General features: G+C 40.6%; 1 protein-coding gene across 3 annotated transcripts in view; it reads left to right on the forward strand.

Annotated features, from left to right (window-relative positions):
* LEF1 (lymphoid enhancer binding factor 1) overlaps nucleotides 1-22,679 on the forward strand; it is a 113,434-nt gene that overhangs the window by 76,968 nt on the left and 13,787 nt on the right. The window contains exons 5-11 of one of the 3 annotated variants that reach the window (XM_079153577.1): nucleotides 5,385-5,475; nucleotides 7,103-7,186; nucleotides 9,453-9,575; nucleotides 10,633-10,795; nucleotides 15,686-15,793; nucleotides 20,634-20,682; nucleotides 21,350-21,390. In XM_079153577.1, the coding sequence (XP_079009703.1) occupies nucleotides 5,385-5,475; nucleotides 7,103-7,186; nucleotides 9,453-9,575; nucleotides 10,633-10,795; nucleotides 15,686-15,793; nucleotides 20,634-20,682; nucleotides 21,350-21,384 (653 nt within the window). In that variant the 3' untranslated portion in view covers nucleotides 21,385-21,390. The remainder of the gene's footprint in view (nucleotides 1-5,384; nucleotides 5,476-7,102; nucleotides 7,187-9,452; nucleotides 9,576-10,632; nucleotides 10,796-15,685; nucleotides 15,794-20,633; nucleotides 20,683-21,349; nucleotides 21,391-22,679) is intronic. The other 2 variants (XM_079153578.1, XM_079153576.1) reach the window with 2 other exon arrangements.

A 22,679-nucleotide genomic window follows, 5' to 3' on the forward strand; every position in this document is an offset into this window, starting at 1 on the left:
AGACTAAAGGTTCAATCATTATTTCAGCATGTCCCCCACCACTTTGTCTCAGGGGTGATCTTCTAAACCCCCTCTGAGTACCTAATACAATGGATCATACTGAGCTGCAGATTTAATGCCTTTTACATCACAGCTGAGCACTTACCATAGACTATGGCTGAAACTTTTGCAATTTGAGGTGGGATAACAAAATCAGTGCAGATTTCTTTTTCTTTCTTCAGAATTTCTTGGGTAGGTTTTTTCTCACTGTAGATCTTAGCAACCTCATCAGATGATTATTTTTTTCCCCCTTTTAAGTCCAGAACATTCAGCTTTTCACTTAAAGGAGTTACTTTATGACTTTGCTTTGGCATGTCTGGATTGTCAGCATAACCTTTCTTGTCTTAAAAAGTACTTAAACATGTAAAATAAGGCTTATTTGAACACAGGCACTGCAGTACCATGATGGTAGAGCAGTTGATATGACAACCCAGGTAGCTACTAAGTGACTATTGGGTTAGTACAGCCTGATTATGGGACGCAGGGATGATTTTATATCCCAGGCAGGGACAGAGTGGGAGACTACAAAATTTCATCCTGGTGAGCAGAACAGTGCTTAATTTAACCCATAACATCATTTATTTCTGAAATTTCCTACTTAATATTTTTAGACTTTGGTTGACCATGGGTAACTGAAACCATAGAAAAGGAAACTGTGGCTAAGAGGGTGGGGGGACTACTGTACAAGGTGTTGATGGTGATTTTTATTAAAATGTAGAAAAGGGGAAAATTAGGAGATTTTTCACTTCAAATATTCTTTTGAGCCTTTTGACTTCCTTATTCAGCTATATTCCTATTATACTTTTACCTTTTGTGTATAATAGCCCTAACTTAGAATCATAAATAAAGCATGAACTATATCTATGGAAAGTCAAAGCAGCTGCATTCTGTTTGGCTCCAATACCAAACTCTGCTTCTGCTGCATTTTTGGAAAAACAGATACATTATAAGGTATGAAAAATCAAAATGTCCAGTTTTTAACCCAGTGTGCACAGGTAAGGTTGGGAGTGGGACTTAGAGCTCTCTTCTCCAGACCTTCTGGTCCTATCTTCTCGGAGCTAACTCAAGGATGGCTTTGCTCTCAGGATGACCTGTAGCTCTTTCTTAGCACACACAGTTGGACTTCAGCAGGATTATTCGAAGGTTCAAAATAAAAGGCCTTTAAAACCACTTGAATACAGAGAATGTGAGGGGGGAAATGTTTCCTCTGCCTGCATTTCTCCCTGTCCCCATCCTGGCTCTGACCTGTGTGGACAACAACATGTAACAAGTGTGAAAGAGGAGGGTTCCGAAACCAGTTGTTCTTTCTACTACTATTACCATGTCTAGATTAAACCCTTCACTTTCAGTTTCTCCATTGTTAGACCACAACACTTAGTTGAAGACTTAGTTACTGTTGCACTTGGACTTGAATAGTACCAAATAGTACCAAAATCACCTGCGCAGATGTTTCCAGGTTTGCCTGTTTGGAGTCTCCTTCCCAGTCCTTCCTCCACCATGCTTCTTTTTATTACCAGCTTCCAAGAATACAAACCTTCCAAATGACAGGTCTGTGGGTATATAGTGAGAAAGGGAATTAAGAGAGGGATTTTAGGAAGAAGGCTGAGTTTGAGAGGCAAGATCAGATATGATGTTGGTCATGGTGAGATGAAATGTCTTTGAGATGTCTTTGGGGAGACTTGGCACAGGCAGGCGAGTTGAACGTGTGGGTCACAGCCTCAAGCCAGGGGCTGAGCTGGAACACACATCTGGGAAGCACATAGGCGTGGAGGACAGATCTAGATATAAAAGCCTCGACCAACAACTAGCAAAAAGAATCTCACAGTGTGTTTTATTTCACCATCTTTATTTATTTAACAGTTAAATAGTGCTTACTATGTCCTAGGTTCTGTTCAAAGCACTTATTTAAGAGAATAACACATCACGGCTTATTAGTTTTTCTCTTGAGAATTCTAAGATAGTTCACTTTTTTAAAAAGACAGGTTTATGACTGGCTACCAATTACATTTATATTTTTCTCTTCTGTTTTTGTCTCAACTGCCCTCCTATCTTGCTCTAATTATAATTGTTATCATTGCTTCTCAAACTTTTTTTTCCATTAACAAACTGCAGAACTACAGAGAATGGACTGATGGCATGACCAGAAGTTCTATGCTTGCAGTTTCTTTAGTCTTCATTTTGTTTGATTTTTTTTTTTTTTTTGGTCTTCCTTACTCTATTTGTTTTTATTTTAATATAAAGATCCTTTTTTAAATTACATGTTCATACTGGGCTTCATGTACCTCATCATCATGTACCTCTGGGGATATGTAAACTCTGGTTTGAAAAGCACTCATTTACATGGTATTGAGTTTATATAATCCCATTTGGGTACTTTTATTGCTAAACAACTAAGCTCACTAGGTCTCTTGGTTTTTTTTCTTTCCTGCTGCCTGCCTTTTGGGTCTCTTGTATAGCTCAGCCTGTTAGACATGATGGTACTGAGGCCCCGAATTGCTGATTTCTTTGTTGAGTAGGCCAGTCAGCTTTTTCCAGGTGGGGGCGGGGGAACCCAAAGAGTTCCATGTCTGCATTCTGACCCTAGGCAGAGCTACCCAGTAAATATAAATGGTTTGTCTTCGGTACCCATTCTCATTTGTAGAAAAATAAAATAGTTCAGGTTCATTTCCTATTGGAGACCACATCAGTTTCTGCCCTTTCCTCCCCTTCTCCCTCCCTCCCTTCTTGTTTATGTAGGACAGGGAAAGGAAGTTCATAGCAGTTATTTTTTTTTCCCTCTCATTGTCAAATGGTTAAAATGTTAAAAGGAAAGAGCTTTTTATAAAATACTGCTTGTATCTTTGCATTCTCCATTTTATCCTTATAAATAACAACACTCACATAACATTTATACTTTTGTGCCGGGCACTGTTCTGCAGTACCTATGTTAATGCATTTATCCTTTACAACAACCTCTATACTGTTATCTTTTGAGGGTTAAAAAACAATTAAATAAATAGCTTCCTCGAAGACATGTATCTAGTGACTGGCATATCCACATAGTCTTACTCCAGAGTTGTTTTATTTACATTTATAGAAGTTACTTATAAAAGTTTAAAATGTTTAAGGCTCTGCCAAGTTTATCCTCTAGCACATGTGGTGAGGGAGTGTTCAGTGAGCAAATGACAGGAACTGTATCTTCGGTAGCATGGCAGTTGGTGGAGGGCATAAAAGACATACACTTGTAGGAATCTTTTGGGAACAGGATCTTAGCAGAACCATGGGCCATTTAGAAAACCCAGATTTTATTTTCTGCTCATATCATGAGCTAAACCACATCATGTACTTGCTTATTAAAGTTAAAGAAGATTTCCTAGGAGGGGGGCATTTGGAAGATGAGTAGGATTTCAATAAACAGGGTCAACTTAAATACTATATGGGACCTAGAATGCTACAGGTGCTGTATAAAGGGTGGGTCCCTCCTTTTTCCTTCCAGTAGAAAACCAAATCCCACTAGTTTGTATTTCTGTTCTGCTGAATCACTCTTGCACAGAACCTAAGTGTAGTTGGAATATAGACTAATGTGACAAGCCAAGTGATAGCAAGCAGCTTACCTCTCTGCATCCCAGCGACAAAAGCCCAGCACAACATGTACTTTATATGAACCCAAACGTGAACAGTGGCTTAGCCCCCCCGAGACCTTAATTTCTACTGCAAAATAACAGGGTTAAAGTATATCATTTGTGACTTCAAACATTGATTTCTGAGTTACTGTAATAAAATACTCAGATTTCCACTAAGTTTCTACTGGTCTATTGAGTTGGTCTGGCTGTGTTGTTTTTTGTTTTGATTTTTTGAACCTGAGCAGTCCCCCTGCAGACCCCAAGGTTTGGAGATTTCTGGATCTCAGAGTGGGGAAAGCAGCAAGTGGAAAAACCTCCCCAATGATCCTGAGGCATCAAGAAGCACCACAGCAGGCTCCTTTAGAACTACCCCTGCCACCCTGACCTTTCCAGACCCAAGAAAAATGTCAGGGTATGAAATTTGGGGTCTACTGAGATCAAAAGAATCAGTATTTCTAGCAAAAATATATTTGTTTATAAAAGGGAGATTTGAGACAACATTTGTAAAAACAGCAAAACGTGAGCGGATCTCATGTAAGCACTCTGTTGAAAAAGTTGAAGACCTTTCTCCTTCCTACCTATGTTCTGTAAGAATGGAGAAATAGTTTGTTCTAACTTCAAAGTCAAATTAACATAAACTTTGAAGGCGGCACTTCTTAAGTCATTGCCATGTATTCAAGGCCTTTGGTTTCTTTCAAGATCCAAACGAAATTCATAGGCATCCTAAGTAGTGAAAAAGCAGAATATTTAAAGAGCATCTTCCATGCCTCTCACCTGATTCCACATATCAACCTGTGTATTTACAGTTACCTGGTATTGAAGCTTAAAATGTGTGTTTATACTATGGACATGACCTTTTAAAGCTGTGATTAGCTGTGTGAAGCAACTTAAATGGCTCTCTTCAGAACCACTCTCCCCCTAATATGTTGTCTTAAATTTTATATTTTACATGTTATGCATTTGTCTTGTCCTGTTTGAATTTTTTCTTTTTTTCTGTACCTAAGGTCAGGTACAAACAAAGGGGCGTCATTTGGGACCAGGATTAGGTGTAATCTTTAGGTGGTTTGCACAGTCATAGGACAGTGCACTCCTGGGAGTGTGAGTGCCAGGAACAGTTTGGTGGCACTGTCTTTTCGGTGGAATGCGACTAATCCAGAACAGCCTGACCTTGGAGCCCAGAGGACTCAACTTGATGAAGAGCTTAGAGGGAGCTGAAGTGGCAGAGACCAAATGAATCATATCAAGTGTGACCATTATGGGGCTGAAGATGATTCCTAATTAATCTCTGATCCTCTGAGGTATCACATTCCCCAAATCTGTGTGTCCATAAGGGAACCAGTGAAAATATGAAAGTGGCAATTTACCTAATCCTTGAGCCCATGGCAGGCCATCTACTTAGGAAGGGCGTCATTTTCCATTCTACACGAAAACAATTGCCTGCCATTTTCTTAAGCAAAGTGAAATAATGAGGGCAAAATAAATTATTTAAAAATCTCTTTGGATGACTGCTTTCCTGGCAGCATATTTATTCCTTCAGGAATTCAAGACATACTGAATCTGGAGAAAGGTTGAAACCTGGAGAAAAGCTCAGAGGCTGACTTGCATCCGTTGACTCTGATTGATAAATGCTGTTTCTAGACCATAAGTATTAATGGCATAAAACTTCTTCCTGCTCTCTCTTGCTCTTCTGGTCGCGTGTGCCATGAGTCTGAAAACGACACCTCTCTGTTGTTCTGTTCCCAGGCATGTCCAGACACCCTCCAGCTCCCGACATCCCCACCTTCTACCCGCTGTCTCCGGGCGGTGTTGGCCAGATCACCCCACCTCTTGGCTGGTAAGATCCTCTCTGCAACCTTTAGCCAGGCTTTGAACACATCTTCTCACACTTTTCATTCGTGGAAATGAGCTTTGTGAATGGGAACGATTGTGGAGTTGAGGAAATTTACAAGAAAGGTGCCAACTTACTTCATTTCAATTTAAAAGATTAAAAAACATGCAGACTTTGAAATGAATTGAATCGGCTTGCTAATATGTGTAAAAAATGACCGTGTAGCAATTGCTTTGAAGCTTATAGTTTTATGGATTCAATTTGTGGCTTTGGGCATTTGCTATGCCTATGTAAAGTCAGTTCTTAAGTGTGGCTTTCTAGTTTTGGTTTTTTTTTTTTTTTTTAAATGAACAACTTGTCTTTTTGACATGAATTTAGACACTGAATATTCACCTTTGCTTCTAACTGGGTAAGTGGCACTACATAGAGAGAAATTTAACAAAATAAAAGCATCTTTTGAGTGTTAATAAAATGAACATCCAAATTCAGTTCAGAGGAGCTTTTATTTTGTTTAGATTCCGAATACTAATGCTCTTTATTTTGTGGTATTTATTTCTAAAAACATTCTTACCACTCCCTTCAGATATTTGAGATTATAAAGGTAAAGGGAAATTTTTTGAGGGAAGAAAGTGATGTCGACTGTCTTGATGGCTTTCTCCTTAGCACACAGCTATTCCCTCCGATCCCAAGCCGCCCCCTTCTCTTCTCTGCCCTCCATGGAAACAGTGCTGCAGCTTCAGCAGAGATTTCTCTCCCTTTCTCCATCAGCCTGCTGCCACCACAGCCCCGTTCCATGGCCTCTGTCTCCCTGCCTGGACACACTGACATTCTCTCTCTTTTACCAAGGAAGGGCCACCCTGCCAAGGAAGTTTCAGCTGGCTCACTCTCCCTCTCCCTCCCTGTCTCTCTCTATTATTGAACCTTTTGGTCAATAACTCCATTTGATTGATGATATGTACACTTCTAAGCCTAGATCAGTTGTTCTGAACTTAGCTACTTAGGGCAATAATCTTCTGCCAGGTTGCATCACTGGCAGCTGGAAATAAAGACTGTGTAAGTGAAAAATGTGAGATACGGGAAGAACAGAGGGCAAGATGGACTTCTCTGGGTGGAGCGAAGTAATTTTGATGGTCTTTTATTTCTTGACTCTAACACAGCTATTCAAAGGGGGAAAGGTGCAGTGTTTCTGGGATGTTTATTCATTTTTATTAAAATAAAAAATGTGATGTCCTCCTTTTTTCCCTTCTTTGGAATTCTCAAAAATTCTGTTAAAAAAAAAAATTCCCTGAACTGCTTCTCTGAAGGAATTATTTCACCATTCTCAGGGTCGTGTCATATCCAGTAAGCATTTATTAAGTGCCCACTTTGTTCAAATCGTTGGGAGAGGGGAAGCAATAAAAGGATAATTGATGGGCTGGTTTGCTTTCAGAGTTGAGGAAGGGAGATTTCTCTTCAGGGGAAATGGTGCTTTGATTGGGTGGAGGGCCAGGAAGGGAAGCATCTGAAGAAATCCAGTGGTTTGTAATCCTCCCACAAGACTCCATTTGAATACCCCCTCCTCCCCTCACCAAACTCTCCCTGCTGGTTGGTAACTGGTGTTTTGTCATTGACGGGCTCCTCTCTTCGACCTCAGGCAAGGTCAGCCTGTATACCCGGTCTCGGGTGGATTCAGGCAGCCCTACCCGTCCTCACTGTCAGTCGACACTTCCATGTCCAGGTAGGTGGAGGTGGAGGCCAGCCGCTCTTCTCGTGCTTGCATCCTGTGCCCTGCTTGCCTCTGGGTCGCCGGCTAGGAGGGTGCGTGTCTGTGCAGCGTGCCTGGCTCCCACACTAGGCGTCTCGGCCACCCGAGGTAGGAGCCGCAGGCCGTGCCCAGCAGGACAAGCCACACTGGGGAACGCTGCCCCCTAAAGAGTTGGTGGCCACCCGTCTGTGGGATGAGAAATGTCCCCAAAGTAGACATAATAAGAAGAGCTTATCTGATTCAAAATATGCTGGGGGTGGGCTAAAGGAGAGGCATAAAAACTAGTTTGGTCTGAGTTTTATAACTTGCTTCCTTCGAGGAGAGTTGTGTCAGTTTAATACAGCGGTGTTTGAAAATGTCCCATACCCAAGAGCCTTCCTGGACCAAGGCTGTCGGGACAGACAGGACAGCGCGCCCAGACTGTCGGGCCGTCCGGGGTGTGCGCCCTAGTGTGTGAATCAGGCCCTGAGTGGACATGTTAGTGCAAGCAAAGCTCTGTGACACCTGCTGTGCCACACTTGAGGCTGCTCTGTGTAATGCTTTTGCTTCTGGAAAGGATGGCTTCTGTGCCCTGTGCTTGATGTACACACCTGTGGTGTATCATCTGTGTGTTCCACGTGGCTTTTTCAAGGGAGCTAGCATTATCATGCCGGAAGTCAAACCATTGACTGGTTGTGACTCTGTCCTTTTTTTCTTTTTCTTTTTCTTTTTTTTTTTTTGTATGGGTATGAAATTTTCAGTTTCTGTGATGAGTTTCAGCTTTAAATATATATGTGTGTGTATATGTATACATATTATACATGTATATGTGTATACATGTATATATATTATTCAGTAAATTATAAACCTAGCTGACTGGGCTGGGGAATGGAATTAATATTTCTCCCCCTAAAGTACATTTTTGCACTTTTTAACATTCTAAGGACTATCTGATGACAGAATTTTCTTACAAATAAGCAATATTATATATTTTTGCAAACAGTACACATATTGGTCAGATACTTGCAATTCTATCACACCTCCTTAGTATTTAAAAAAAAAATTTGTTTGCGGAATACTGCATATTCAAGCAGAGTTCCTTTTTCCCTTTCCAGATGAAGAAATTAATTTTACTGACTGTGATGAAAGAACTGAGAATGTTATTTTTGTGGAATCTGATGTGTACTTTAAAACAGTTTGAAAAGCAAAAATTTCTATAATATATCCAAAATTATCCAAAGTACTTGCTGAGAGTCCTCTATTTATTTTATTTTTCTTGCATGGCAGTTTCACTCCTTTGTGTTGAATGATGGCAATTACTCTAAGACTTTTTTTTTTTTAATGCCATACAAATGTACTCAGGAAAAAGCCTTCATAGATGTAGTTTTCACCTTGATGTAGAACTGTATCCTTACTTTTAATTAAATTCTTTCCCTTAAATTTTTAAACCCGTTTTCAATAAGACTAGATCTCTCAATTTTATTTCTGCATAGAAGATAATTTTGGATGACAGTAATGGAAACCTTATTAAATGGGGGACTGAGAACAAGTTTTCCTGTCCCTTCTCTCAGTCATCTCCTCTGATAGTAATGCAGAAGCCAACAATATGAGAACTCTTCATGTGAGAATTTGCTTGAGAATATAGGCAGAGATTTTTCTTAAATGTAATGTCTTTAGCTTAATTTAAACACCATTTAAAAACTAAATCTTAAAGTGTCATATTTTCATATTTCTAGTAATTTCTGTTACTGAAATTCTTATTTGAAATGGGAAAGACAGTAGAATGAATTGACATAACTTTCCTATGTTCATATGTGAATACACGACCCGTGTAACTCCATATCATGTACAGTCACAAGAATGGGAAGTTATACTCCATGTACGTGTGAAATGTCAGAAGACATTCTGCTGTCATGTATAACTAAAAAGAACAAATAAACAGAATTTAAAAACAAGAAATTCTTGAAAATTGCTTTGCAAGAAAAATGATTCACTTTTTTTCCCTGTCATATGACTTACTGCCCTCCAAGGAAAAATGTCACATTCTGCTACTGGTTTAAAAAAACTACAGAAAATAGTACTATTTTCCATGTGAATTCAGGAAGAAAAAAAATAATTGCCAGCCCACTCTTAACTGATAGTTAACACGCCTATATTTTGCCATGTAGCCCATTACAGTTAGTGGGGTGTTGTGAAGTTCCGTCTGGCTTGGCTACAGCAGCTGGCGATAACATACTCTTCTTCTCTTCCCTCCTTTTAGGTTTTCCCATCATATGATTCCTGGTCCTCCTGGTCCCCACACAACTGGCATCCCTCATCCAGCCATTGTAACGCCTCAGGTCAAGCAGGAGCATCCCCACACTGACAGTGACCTAATGCACGTGTAAGTAGGCTTCCGGGCTCATCTGTTGATGAGCCTCTCAATCCTCACTCCCTCCCTGTTGCTGAGGCTTCCCCTCTCTGTCAGTTACAAGTTCAGCATGGCTCTGCCTCAAAGCCTATGAACCTGAGGACAGTAAGGAGTTGATGCCCACTGCTGCGATTTGATCATAAGTTAGGAAAGGAGCACGGACCTTACAAGATCATGGGGACCTCACCAGAATGGAGGGACATTCAGAACACAGGCACAAAGAATCCTGAGCTGTTCAGCCACTGACCTACCAGTGAAGCAGAGTGAAGGGTTTAATGGGCTTCTTTCTGGAAATGCAGTGACCCCAACTGGAGCCTCCAAGAGCGCAGAATTCAAAGGGAAAGCAGCAAAGCCCAAGATTTCCTACTGTGCCAGGGTTGTGCACACCGTCAGAGCAGGGCTAAATTACTTTACCCTGGAGATGTTAGAACCAACCATCCTGTGCTTCTTAATCTTCTTTTAGGGTTTGTGTAGGAGAAGGTGGGAGTGGCAGGCAATGTGTGGTAGTCCACAAAATCCCTCAGATGTATTCAAAATCAACATGAGTCTGGTAGGGTCAGAAGCTTTAATTAGCTTCTCAAATTGGCTTTTACTTTAGTCTACCCCACAACAGTTAAGAACCTCTGTTCTAAAAGAGGAACGATGAACTGTGTGTGCGTTCAGCTTCTGAGGTGATGGAGGAACTTAGCCTCAGGTCCCCGAGTGGAGCGTCTTCACAATTCCAAGTCCATTACCATTTTTGTTATTAAATACATCTATAGCCATAGATACACTTTGTCAAAGCAGGGGGTTCTTATTCACAGAGTCACTGAGTGGATAAAGAGCCCCATGGTTTGGTCATTTGCCACTCAATGTTGAATCAAATGAGCCCAGGCTGTTGTTCTAAGTGGATGGTTCACTGGGGAGCAGGTGGGAGGGTGCCCAGCCTGAGCTGAGCAGTGTGAACAGATACTCTGCTTCTCTCCTCCTCCTGTCTTTTCCTTATTCCTTCCACCTTCTTCCTTTACCCACCACCATAACCACCTTTCAGGAAGCCTCAGCATGAACAGCGAAAGGAGCAGGAGCCAAAAAGACCTCACATTAAGAAGCCTCTGAATGCTTTTATGTTATACATGAAAGAAATGAGAGCGAATGTCGTAGCTGAGTGTACCCTAAAGGAAAGTGCAGCTATCAACCAGATCCTCGGCAGAAGGGTAAGTGGCAGGATGGTATATAAATGTGTATGGTGACCATGGAATGGTTTCATAAAATCAGCCCAAATTTCGTTACATGTCAGGTAGTCATAGAGTGTGTTTGTATAATGAGCAGGCATTTCGGGAAGTAGTGACATTTGGGAGGATTTAGTGATATAATGCAGTGTAAATAACCTAGACGGTACTTGGCAAGCAGGAAACTTCCTGGAACTGATAACTGTTTTTACTGTCATTCTTCATACAAATATTTATTGAGTGTCTCTATGTGCCAGGCATGATGCTTAGCATTAAGTAACAGTTGCTGAATAAAATATATAGGGACCTTGCCTTTCTGGAGCGTACAGTTTTGTGACAAGATATAGACATTAGACAAGTAGTTACTAAATAAATCTATAACTCAAATTGTGGTAAATACTGTGGGTATTATTAGCAAGATTCTGTGAGAAAGAACATCAGGTGCTTGGGAAAGCCCCTCTGAGAAAATCGTATTTAATGTGAAACCTGAGAGATGAGTAGCAGTTAATGGGTGGAGGGGGACTCCCCAGCTGGAGCAGCACGTGTGTCGAGTAGCAGGGGAGAGCTCAAGCCCATGGAGCGAGCAGCAGCAGGACCTGTGGGAGACCGGGCCCATGGAGTGGCCACTCCTTCCCAGACAGAAGCAGATCCATTCCGCTGTGAGGATTTAAGTGGGAGAATTTCTCTGATCCTGTTTCTAGAAAGATTGTTTTCTGGTTCTTAAAGTGCAAATGTGACAGGTTTCCAGAGTGCTTCTTTCCGTTTCATTCCTTTTCCCACCCATGGTGTGATATTTCTCTCAGCCCTCATTCTGTTATGAATGAGGCAGTAGGCTATAGCTAGGATAGATTCTCTAACATCCTTTATCAACTACTAGCCAAAAAGACTTGGCAGCCCTTCCAAGGAACCTTTTGCAGGATTGAAAGGTTTTAACTGGGTGTCTGAGGAACAGTGGAACAAATTTGAATTCAAATTCAAATTACGTTTTCATGATATATACATTATAATTTTAGAAATACTTCATCTTAATTTGTTGATGCTCTTCGTAAAGTGTGGTAGTTTCTTAATTTGGGACTCGTGTGTGTTTGTTTTCACAACTTTTCAAGATATTCATGATTCATTGAACATCCAGGTGAGGAGGGTCTAACCACCCTTGTGAAGCAGAGAGGATCATGTGTTAGCCTTTGTTGATGACAGTTTTTACCGGCTTTGTCCAACGTAACACAATTGAGTGTTCATAACAATGTTCAGGAGACTGGCAGCACATGTATACAGGAGGGAAGCAGGTTTCTTGCATTATCGATTCCAATTGAATAACCTCAAAATATAACTGTTTCCAATCTGCCAGGCACCAGGGTTTCCCAGGTAGGGTGTGGTGGTATATTACAGTTCCTTTGGTGCCCTGGGTGCAATATCCTATTTCCCTGTGGAATTTTAAACACTTAATGACAATAATTGTGATGGTTTCTCAAGCCAGTTCATAGCAAATGAGCATTTCACCATCATCTTCGAAGAACTCTGCCTTAAAAGCCTTAAGGCTGAGGACCATTTTTCCTGACTCTTTTTTAAAAGAAGAAACCAGAGGAAAAGAAGGATTGATGTTTTTATTTCAGCCCATGTAGCACTCAGATTTTTATTTTTTCTTCTTTGAGTTAAAGGCCCCCTGGCCCTCCAGCAGGAATTATTTTCCTGCTCAAGAAAGTGAGGATATAATCTGGAGGTATGCTTCCTAATTTTAATGCACATTTCTAAAAATTGCTACTTTCTCAGCTCCCTGAACGATCCCCAGACCCAAGCATTATATCTGAAAGGATGGTTCTCATTTAGACTCTCTGTCTTTGATTTAGACACCTGTTTCTATTTATAGGCCTCTGAGCTCTTTGATTAAGATCAGGTTTTCTATTCTTTCATAATTCCCCCTGGCAGGGCCGTTCTTGCTAGCTCTTTAAAGTCCTGCTTTAAAATCACGAAGTTTTACACTGGGATGATTGGAGTTCTTTAAAGTGATCTGAAATCCATCCCAGAATATTTTATCTTTGGATTTTTTTATCCATCTTTATTGTATCTCTAAAATAGAAATGTTTATTCATGTGAATTAAAGTTCTCCTAATTCATATTATAAATAAAAATTGGACAACTATTATTTTAAAATAAGCTTTTACTTCTCATACCTTTTAGCTATTATAGAAAATCCATTTGTCACAAACTAATTATCAGACTGTCTTATCTGGAATTCTGTGTGACTTAAAATTAAATGGTTGTTTCCCCCCACAACTTGGTGAAACTTCAGCTATTTTTTTGATCTTTAAAAACACTTTAACTCCATATTTTTCAGCAAGCAGAGAGAGAAAAGCATTTTCAGTCAATCATGTTTCAGAAATTCTTGTAAGGAAAGTCATCTTTCTAGTCTGTGCTAGACTTTATTTTTATTTTCAGTGCAGATCTTCACCATTTTATTTCCCACTTTTTGTCTGGTAAATGATCCTTTATTTTGTGAATATCAGGGATCTAAAAGCAATTAAAAAAACAGGTAGATAAGCTAGTTTGTGCCCTACTGCTTTGTCTTATTCAGTTTTATTAGCTGGGGTCTTTTGGTCAACCTGAATTTCCTGTTTTAACTGAAAAATAGCTGATTGTTTGGGTAGAAAGACCCAGCTTAATAAATATTTTAGGAGTTGATTTTTATTTACAATTTCAGGTTTCCTCAGTGAGTTATAAAGCTGCCATAAGTTATATAAAACCCTATTAATTTATTGAAGTAATAAATGATGATGGTGTGTAGAGAAATAGGATTCATCGAATGAATGAACAAATATAAAAGGCAAGACTTCTTTCTTGTCTTTTCCCCCCTCTTTGGTGACACTTTGCCTCTTATCAGATCACATTTATTTAGTGTCAGAGCTAATGGCATAAATACCAGTGATCAGCGTTTTCTTAAAAAAACAAAACAAAACAAAACAAAACTCAAGGATGATCTTTTCTGTTTTGTCCAGTTTGGTTCTTGCTTCCTGTGAGTCTGCAGCACTAGGCCAGCACCTCAGATTTAGAAAAGCCGTCAGCTGTGGAGACGGTGTGGCTTTCCCTGCCTCCGCTTCACTGCTGCCCCAGACATGCCTTCTGAGGCTCCGTTTGTCAAGTTTTGTTTATTCCACTGCTGCAAAAATCTGTTTCATGGAACTTTCTCTTTCAGGGTTGTTTCTATTTTTTGCCACCTCCCCAAAGGGTCCCCCCACTCCCCTGCAAGCTTATTACCTGATTTGCCTTCAGGCTAACACCAGATCCTACTAAGTCCGGCTCTTTAACTTTGCACTCTGCATTTCTAAAGCAATTAGTGAATAAATCATCCACCCTGTCCAACGCAAGACCTCGCTCTTGAGGGGCTTTTGTACCAAGTGGGACTTGCTGCCCTGCCTGTGGGTCCTGCTGCATCTGCACTGGATTCTGGAGCGGGAGTAGGTATGGCAGGAAGGTGCGTGAGCAAAATCAGCTTCTTGCTCTGTCATCAAACCACGGCAGCAGGTGTTTCTTTTTCTCAAGGAAAGCTTCTTAGTCATACTTTGCGGACTGAATCCAAGTTGTTGAGGACTTGGACACAGCCCCCTCCTGAAGAATTTTTTCTCTCCTCAACCTCTCTCCCTCCCTCCTCCTCCTCTCCTTTCTTCTCCCAGCCCACTCATACCTTCCTCTTCTTTCCTTTTCTTTTTTAATTCAGGGAGATTAAATTCAATATGCAAAATGACCCCAGTGGGAAGGAAGCAAAACCGGAAGCTCCATGCCTGAGAGCAGGGAAGAGCCGGCCTGGCAGGCTCCCAGGCAGCTGAGGATATGTGTGTAATGAGGGCTCAGATCTCCTCCCAGAGATCTTTGTGGCTTTACCTCATGGTCAGTGGATGCCCCAGAGCCCAGCCACTTCTCTTTGGAAGGTTCTGCTGGCAGAACCTGGCCTCTGGGAAATAGGAAAAATAGTTTAAGAGTGTTTGCTGGGGACCTGGGCTGAGCTCTGTGCAAATGTAGGCAAAGCCGTATGCAGATGCACAGCTCTTGAAATCCCCAAGGGTGTCTTGCCTTCATAAATTACTTTGTTACCTATGGTATGTAAGCATATCAGTCATGTTAAAAAAGAGATGAGAAGTTTGTAAAATTATCAGCAGCTACTTTCTCCATATTAGAACGTGCAAACTCAATCAAATCGTGAATGGAAAATAAACAGATGAGGCCTCTTGCTTTCCATCAGAGGGAAGCTAAACCCCACAGCCCAAAGCACGCTGTGCAAGCCACAATGTTGTCAGTGTTCTTCCCGTAGACAGTGGGCATGTGTGCAAGCGTGAGGAGACAGCGAGGAGATGGAGACAGACTGACTTCTAATGTCGTGCCTGATATAGAGGATCATGTGATTCAGGTTCCAGACTCCCTAGGACAGAGTGGGAGAGTCTGAAGGGAGGGTGTGTCTGAAGAGACATCTGGAAATTATCACATTTTGCTTAAATAAGTGGTAGTTAGGCTCGGATACCAGAATATGCTACAAACCATGAAAGAGGGGGTAAGTTGGCTATTGAGGTTCACCAGTGAAAATCCTTTTAATTTATATTGGTAGAGAGAAAGGGTGGGTGATAGAGATCACTGTACTTTGAACACTTTGATGGACTTTGATGTGTTTCATGTGATACTGGAGAACAGGATAGAGAAACCAAAGTTTAAGTTTCACTGCAGCCACCAGACTCCCAAGTGGATCTGAGCAGCACTTGGTCTTCTGCCATTTAGAAATAAATAGAAGTTTAAGTGGTTAATATTTGCATTTCTCAGAGTTTGAAACATGAAATATACTGTTGTTCTTTGGCTTACTTCTGTTCTTTCCTCCTTCCCTTTTTGTTTCAGTGGCATGCCCTGTCCCGTGAAGAGCAGGCTAAATATTATGAATTAGCACGGAAAGAAAGACAGCTACATATGCAGCTTTATCCCGGCTGGTCTGCAAGAGACAATTATGTAAGCTCCTCTCTCCGCCAGTGGCTGCACTGGCGCTCATTCACTCATTCTGTCTTCTGCTTTAGAGAAGGAATGTGTTTTAGGGTGTGTATAATGCTGATACTGTTTCTTATTTTTGGAAGGTAATGAATTTTATAATAAAGATTTCATGGGTATATTGCATTGTGAAAGCTTCCAGCTATCATTTTTTTTTTTTTTTTTGCTATGGATGCTAATGCCTTTTTTTAAAATAGTGTTTTTTTTAATAAAAATATTAATATCATTAAAATGACAAAGATTAAAAAAAAAAAAGGCAGGCCCAAGATTTTACCATGTAGAGCAAAATTAGAAATAACTACTTACATTACTCTCTAGTACTTTTATTTGTTTTTATTTTTTACTTGGGTATAAATATGTGTATGTATGTGTGTACGTATATTTTGTATCATGCTTCTTACTGTCATATATAAAAAGCATTTTTATTTTATGGTGTAGTGTTTGTGGAAGTCAGTATTCCATTGAGTGACTGTTTCAGTTTACTTAATCATTTCTTCTGTTTCCAGACATTTAAATTGCTACTTTTTTCCTTACAAATAATCCTGTAGTGAACATGTCTGTGCATAATAGGCTTTCCCCTGCCATATATAAGATCATTATTTCTTATGATATAAGTGTAATGTAAGTATTGAGTTAAAGGATATAATTTTTATTTTTTTCTGTTGCTGGGATAGAACCCAGGCCTCACTCATGCTAGGCAAGCAGTCTACCACTGAGCCACACCCTGGTCTTTTTTTTAGCAATCTTTAAAATTTTGAGACAGGGTCTAAGTTGCCCAAGCTGATCTTGAACTTTATTATATGTGTGTGTATATATATGTGTGGGGTGTGTGTGTGTGTGTGTGTGTGTATGTGTATGTGTGTGTGTGTGTTTAGTTGTATATACATTTTTAGTTGTATATATATTTTAGTTGTAAATGGACATAATGTCTTTTTATGTGTTTATTTTTATGTGGTGCTGAGGATAGAACCCAGTACCTCACACATGCTAGGCAAGTGCTCTACCCCTGAGCTACAGCCCCAGCCCTATTTTCTCTATTTTAGTAGTGGTGATTGAACCTGGAGCACATTACCACTGAGCTACATCCCCAGTCTTTATTTTTTATTTTGAGATAGTCTGTGTTGTTGAAATTGGACTCAAACTTGTGATCCTCCTGCCTCAGTCTCTAGGGCAATGTAGCCAGCAAAGGAAATAAACATTTTAAAAGTTCTTGATACATGTTGTCAGATCTCTTTTCAAAGGATTATATTATTTTACAGTTCTTACAAGCTGTGTATTCAGGTGACTGTTTTGCCATAGACAAATTAGGACTATGTAAAAATTGTTATTACACATTCGTGTACCCCCACATAGGCTGGGTGGCTTAGAGACAACAGAATGTATTGTTCACATTTCTGGAGGCTGGAGAGTCTGAGTCCAAGGCTGGCATCTTCAGTGTCTGGAGAGGGCCACTCCTTTAGTCTCACTATGTCCATGCTGGATGGAGGTGAAGGAGTGCTCTTTTATAAGGGCATTAATTCTATTCCTGAGGACTGTGCCCTGATCACCCCAAAGTCTCCTTTTCCTTATCCTATCACTTTGGGGGTTAGGATTGCAATATGTGAGTTTGGGGGGAGCATAGACATTCAGTCTATAGCAAGTCGAATGTTCCATGTGAGACTACTGTTAGGAATGCCAGGCAGGACAGTCTTCCTGTAAGAGGGCAGAAAAGGGCAGGAATGTGGCTGTTTATCAGTATATAATTTAACTAGTGGCCTCTGCTGTAGAAGCTCCTGTGGGGCTCATTTCCCACAGAGATGATGACCAGGATGCATGTCTAAGGTCATACATCCCATAAAAGAGTCCAAAGCTTTCTGAAAAAGCATGTGAACTTATTTCTGGGAATGGGTTGCATGGTCTCAGCTTATTCAGTTTGTTTTCTGTAATGTACTCTACAGAAAAAGTCACTTTACTGGTTAGGATTCAAAGCCTAAACATTGTATACAACTTCGACACAGGAAACAAGAGTCCTACTGTTTGTTAACTTATGAGCAATAGCGCAGTCAGCTCACCGAGTTGTTTGGGCTGTTTTAATAACCACCATATGCTGATCGTCAGGAATTCTTTCTGTTACTCGTTAATCCTTACAGCAGTCCAGTGGCATAAATACCATTATTCCATTTTTCAGGTGAGGAAATGAGAGGTTGGAGAGGTTAAGTAATTTGTCCAAGGTCGTGTAGTAGGTGGCTAAGCTGTAATTTACACCCAGGTCTCCCTGACTTCAGAATCTGCACAGCTTCCCTCCTCCTGAGTGGATTAGCTCCATCTCTCAGTGCCTTCTTAAGAAGACTGCTTAGTTGAAGAATTTTTGCCCCTGAACTGGGCTTCTGTTCTCTGAGCAGTAATTACCATCTCCCTGTGTAGAGCCTTTTCTGTGCCCTTGAAGTGGGAAGATCAATCCCCTCCACCTAAAGGGCTGCGAAAGTGTCATCTTCTAATCCTGTCCTGGACGTCTTCGGATGTGGTTTGCCTAGGAGGGCAGTGCTGACCTTCGCCTGTGCCCTGTGTGAGCACTGTGCTGTGCTGTGAATTTGTGTAGATATAGCATTGCTTGTTGAGTGTCTTTAAATTTCTGTTCTGATTAAGTAATGAGTTTTAACTTTTAAAAAGACAAAAAAGAAATACATATTCTCTTCCTCTTTATTCATCTTGCTTTGTCCTTTTCTCCCTGCAAAGGGATTAAAAGAAAGTATCTTAAAGAAAGCTAATGTAATGTGAAATTTACCCTTAAAGATTTTTTTCTGTACAATTTTTAAAGGAAATTGTTTTTTATATGCTTTGTACAAAGAGAAGTTTCAGCTTCATTCACATGATTTTTATAGACTAAAAAATCCTATAAATTATTATAGCCATCAGAATCAATCAAGTGATAATAATTTAGCTAATGATATTGTTCTTAAAATAATAGTACAGGAACAGAATCCAAAGATAAAAACAAAGGATTCAGAGCCAGAATACTATCCTGATCCTCACTGTGATATATTAAACACATACCTCAGCAATTTAATATTCAAATGCCTTATTCAATAGGATCACAGATTTCACAATTAAAATTTGCTTTTATAACTTTGGCTAGTGAAGTTTTCATGAATCAACAGTGCATAGATCTTCTTGAGTGAGAGTAGCCAAAGACTTGTCTTATTAGAGCTTAAAAGTCAGTGCTTCAGGCTTCCCAGTTCTGGATATTTTATGTAATAATGAAAAATATTTTTGTGTTTTTCACAAATGAATTTTGGTTTTTTGTGTAAGTTGACATCAGTACATCCAAATGACTTAGTTCTTTTTGTCTCCAATAAATGGAGGTTCTCTTAGATGTCACTTGGGCATTAGAGGCATAACCTCTGACCATTGCTCTCCACTGTGGCCATGTGGGAGCAGGGGTCAGCCCGAGTAGAACCCACTGTAGTGCCTGTGAGGAGGTGTGTCATGGCCACGCGCTCAGGGTGGTCAGGGAGCTAGTTCAGAAGAGGAGTCCCAGCTCTGCTGGAGTAGGGTAGAGAAAGGGTAAGGCAGAGAAGGTTCCTGCAAGAGATGACACCTGAGATGCATTTCGAAGGGCAAATGGAAGCTTGGAGAAGAAAGTGCAGAAGGAGGTTCTACACACAAAACAAACTCTTAGCAACTTTTAAAAACTTCAGTAATTCCAGTTGAAGGATATTAGATGCCAGAGAAGCATACTCTCCTCTCCCAGAGCACCTTCAATATTAAGGGAGACTCTATTTTTGATAAGCCATTTCCTAGAGGTCACGGAGTATGACTCATTCCTTAGTGCTCATGAGTATAGCTTTCAGTCAGCTTTCTAAAGGATTAAGATAATGGCTAGGTAACTCAAAGAAAAACTATTTTGAGGTACATAAATACATACACACTTTTATAGAGCCACACAGTAGACTTAGTATAATCTTAATTTTATTTTTTTGTTACTAGTTAATGTGATTATTATGGGAGACACAAGGTAGAGACATTAAATATCTTCCATGGTAGTTAATTGAAAACAGATAGTGCAGGTTGGTCTTTTATGATTCATGTTAAAATTAATTTTGAAGGGGAAAGTAGTGGTGAAGAAAAATGGAAAACCACTGCAAATGGGACATAATTTTTTTGTCACTGAGATGATTTTGGAATGTATTTTAAAGTACATGCATATCTGTGCCAAGAAGCCAGGTCTTTAGTTGTTGGAAGTAAGGCTTCAAAATTTTCTGGAGTTTTCTCAGGTTCTCTCTTATCTTCTACCCTGACCTTGGTTATGCCCTGCCTTTACCACAAGGGCTGAGGACACCGAGTTCCAGGGGTCTTTCAGCTGTACAGTACAGTTCACAGCCAGATTCATCCCGTGCACTGCCAGAAGGGGGTTGAGTGTGGTGATTAGCAGGAGCAAAAGTGCTCAAGAAGCTGCCTTTCCTTGAACAGTGTGCTGTGGCCATGGCCCTAGGACATCAGTATGTGAGCGTGTGTGTGTGTGTGTGTGTGTGAGAGAGAGAGAGAGAGAGAGACAGACAGACAGACAGACAGACGGACGGACGGACATCCAGACAGATGGACCACTCACATTGTCAGTACTGGCGGGGGTACACATGAAGCCTTAGCGAGGTCATTCATGCACGTGCTGGCTCACTCCATCTTGCATGTTCGGACTCTGCTTCTGGCCACCAACATGAGAACAGTGAGTGGGCTCCACTCTTGGCCGCGTGCTCATACTTTGATATCCGGGTCATCCCTGCGCTCACAGTAGGCTGCGACCTGACCATTTGCTTTCTTCTTCCAGGGTAAGAAGAAGAAGAGGAAGAGGGAGAAGCTACAGGAATCTGCATCAGGTAGGTGCCGCCGGCTCTCCCGTGGGTCCTCGCGCTCCTGGCAGACCCTTGTGAAAGTAGCAGGAGTCTTCCTACATGCTGCTTTACTGTGGCTCTCCTGTGTCCTCCTCTAACTCTGCTTTCTTCCTTAAATTCTTGAATTTAGAAAGACCTTTCTTTTAAATGTGGCTCTGTAAAAACTCCTTCCCAGCCCTGTCACCTGGAATCCTGTTTGGGAATTGTGGTTGGTTTTCTTTTCTTTCCTTTTTGTTTCTTCTTTCTTTTTTTTCCCCCTTTTGCCTCTGTTGTCTGTGTTCTTGCTTTAACACTTCTGCTTTATTTCTATTTGCATAACTCCTTAACAACATAACTTTTTATGATGATTATACTACCTTACATCCCCTTGAGAGTCTTTTCTGTGATTTGGGTTTGTAAGACTAGAAAACATGATTATAGGGTTTATCTTTCTTGTGCGTTAATTCAAGGCATCATTGAGATCCTATTTTATTTCCCTTTTTTCTTCCATTAAAAATAAGGCCACTACTCGTACTGTACAAATAAAAATGGCTGGTATAAGAACCATAAAAAGTAAAGCAAACAAGTCCACGTGATGTTGTAGCTACTACGTATTTGGAATGTTACAGAACCCTCTTCCATAAAAATTTGTTAAAGACACAATTTTCTGCAGGTACAGGTCCAAGAATGACAGCTGCCTACATCTGAAACATGGTAAGAACGACTCTCTGGTCCTACTGCTGACATTAGCTGTAAAAAGAGGCACTTGCTTATGAATCTTCTTGCTTATACCAATTCCATTCAGCATTGCTCCTGAAAGAGGAAAACTCCACCAAAGTCAAATTAATGCTTTGAAAAATGTGATGGTTTTTATACCGGCTATCTATTTGCAATAGAGTCGCTTTTTATCTTTCCGATCCCTTTTGTCCCATTTCTCCATCCCCTGCCCCCTCTTTATTCCCAACCATTTCTTACTGACTAATGGCAAATCGGTATGTTTTAAAAAAAGAAAAACAACAACTAGAAGAGATGGCGTACACCTGTAATCCCAGCAACTCAGGAGGCTGAGGCAGGAGGATCATAAGTTTAAGGCCAGCCTTGGCAACTTAGCAAGACCCTGTCTCAAAATAAAAAAAATTAAAAGGGCTGGAAATGTGGCTCAGAGGTAGAATGCCCCTGGGCTTAATTTGGTCCCCAGTACCAAGAAAACAAAAACAAATAGTAAGCAAGCCCCTGGCAGGTCTGAGAAGCCCCCTATTAACCCTGCTCAAAGCTATTTCCCAGTAGAGACTGTCAGTTGAAATGATATACAGACACTTGATTTATCTGTCGCCAGTGAGAAAGGCTCGTGTGCTTTATTTTTTTTCTGTTATTTATGGCATGGGTGCCTGTTGGATGAACTGTATTTCTGTTGTCATGTGTGTTTCTTTATTAGCAACCCTACTTTCCCTCTTGTATTTATAAGTAATATTCACTTCACTTCTTATTACTGTAATTCTTTTATTTTATCCACATGACCACTAACCCAGGGAATCTGGCTTTGCAAATTAAGGCTTGTTGTCTGTTAAGCTTTGAACTTGCGGCATGTCTGTGTTTTCTCCGAGTAGCAGTTCCTTTCAGAGGAGCTACCTTTGATCCTATCCTCTAGAAACCCACGGCCAGTCAGTCAGCAGGTCATGAGGGTGCTTCCTTCCAGGTCTGCCTTGGGTCTCGACTCTCACTCGTCGCTCCGAAGCCCTCACCAGGTACTCACACTTCACACTTGGACATGGTCACAGCCTTTGGATAATTGTCCTGCCTCTGGGCTTTTTTTCTGCCAGTTCATCCTCCACGATGAATTGGAATTTTCTAAAACACAAACTGATCACCAACTAATTAGAGACCATCAGTACTTTCACTGCCTGAGGGACACAGCACTTAGTGTGGACCTGCCACTGCCTACCTTTGTGGTCTTGCCTTTGGTCACTCTTGCTCTCTATCTCGTCATTCCCAAGCTAGCCCGT

The sequence above is a fragment of the Sciurus vulgaris genome (assembly GCF_902686455.1).
Source record: "Sciurus vulgaris genome assembly, chromosome: 9".
NCBI lineage: Eukaryota > Metazoa > Chordata > Mammalia > Rodentia > Sciuridae > Sciurus > Sciurus vulgaris.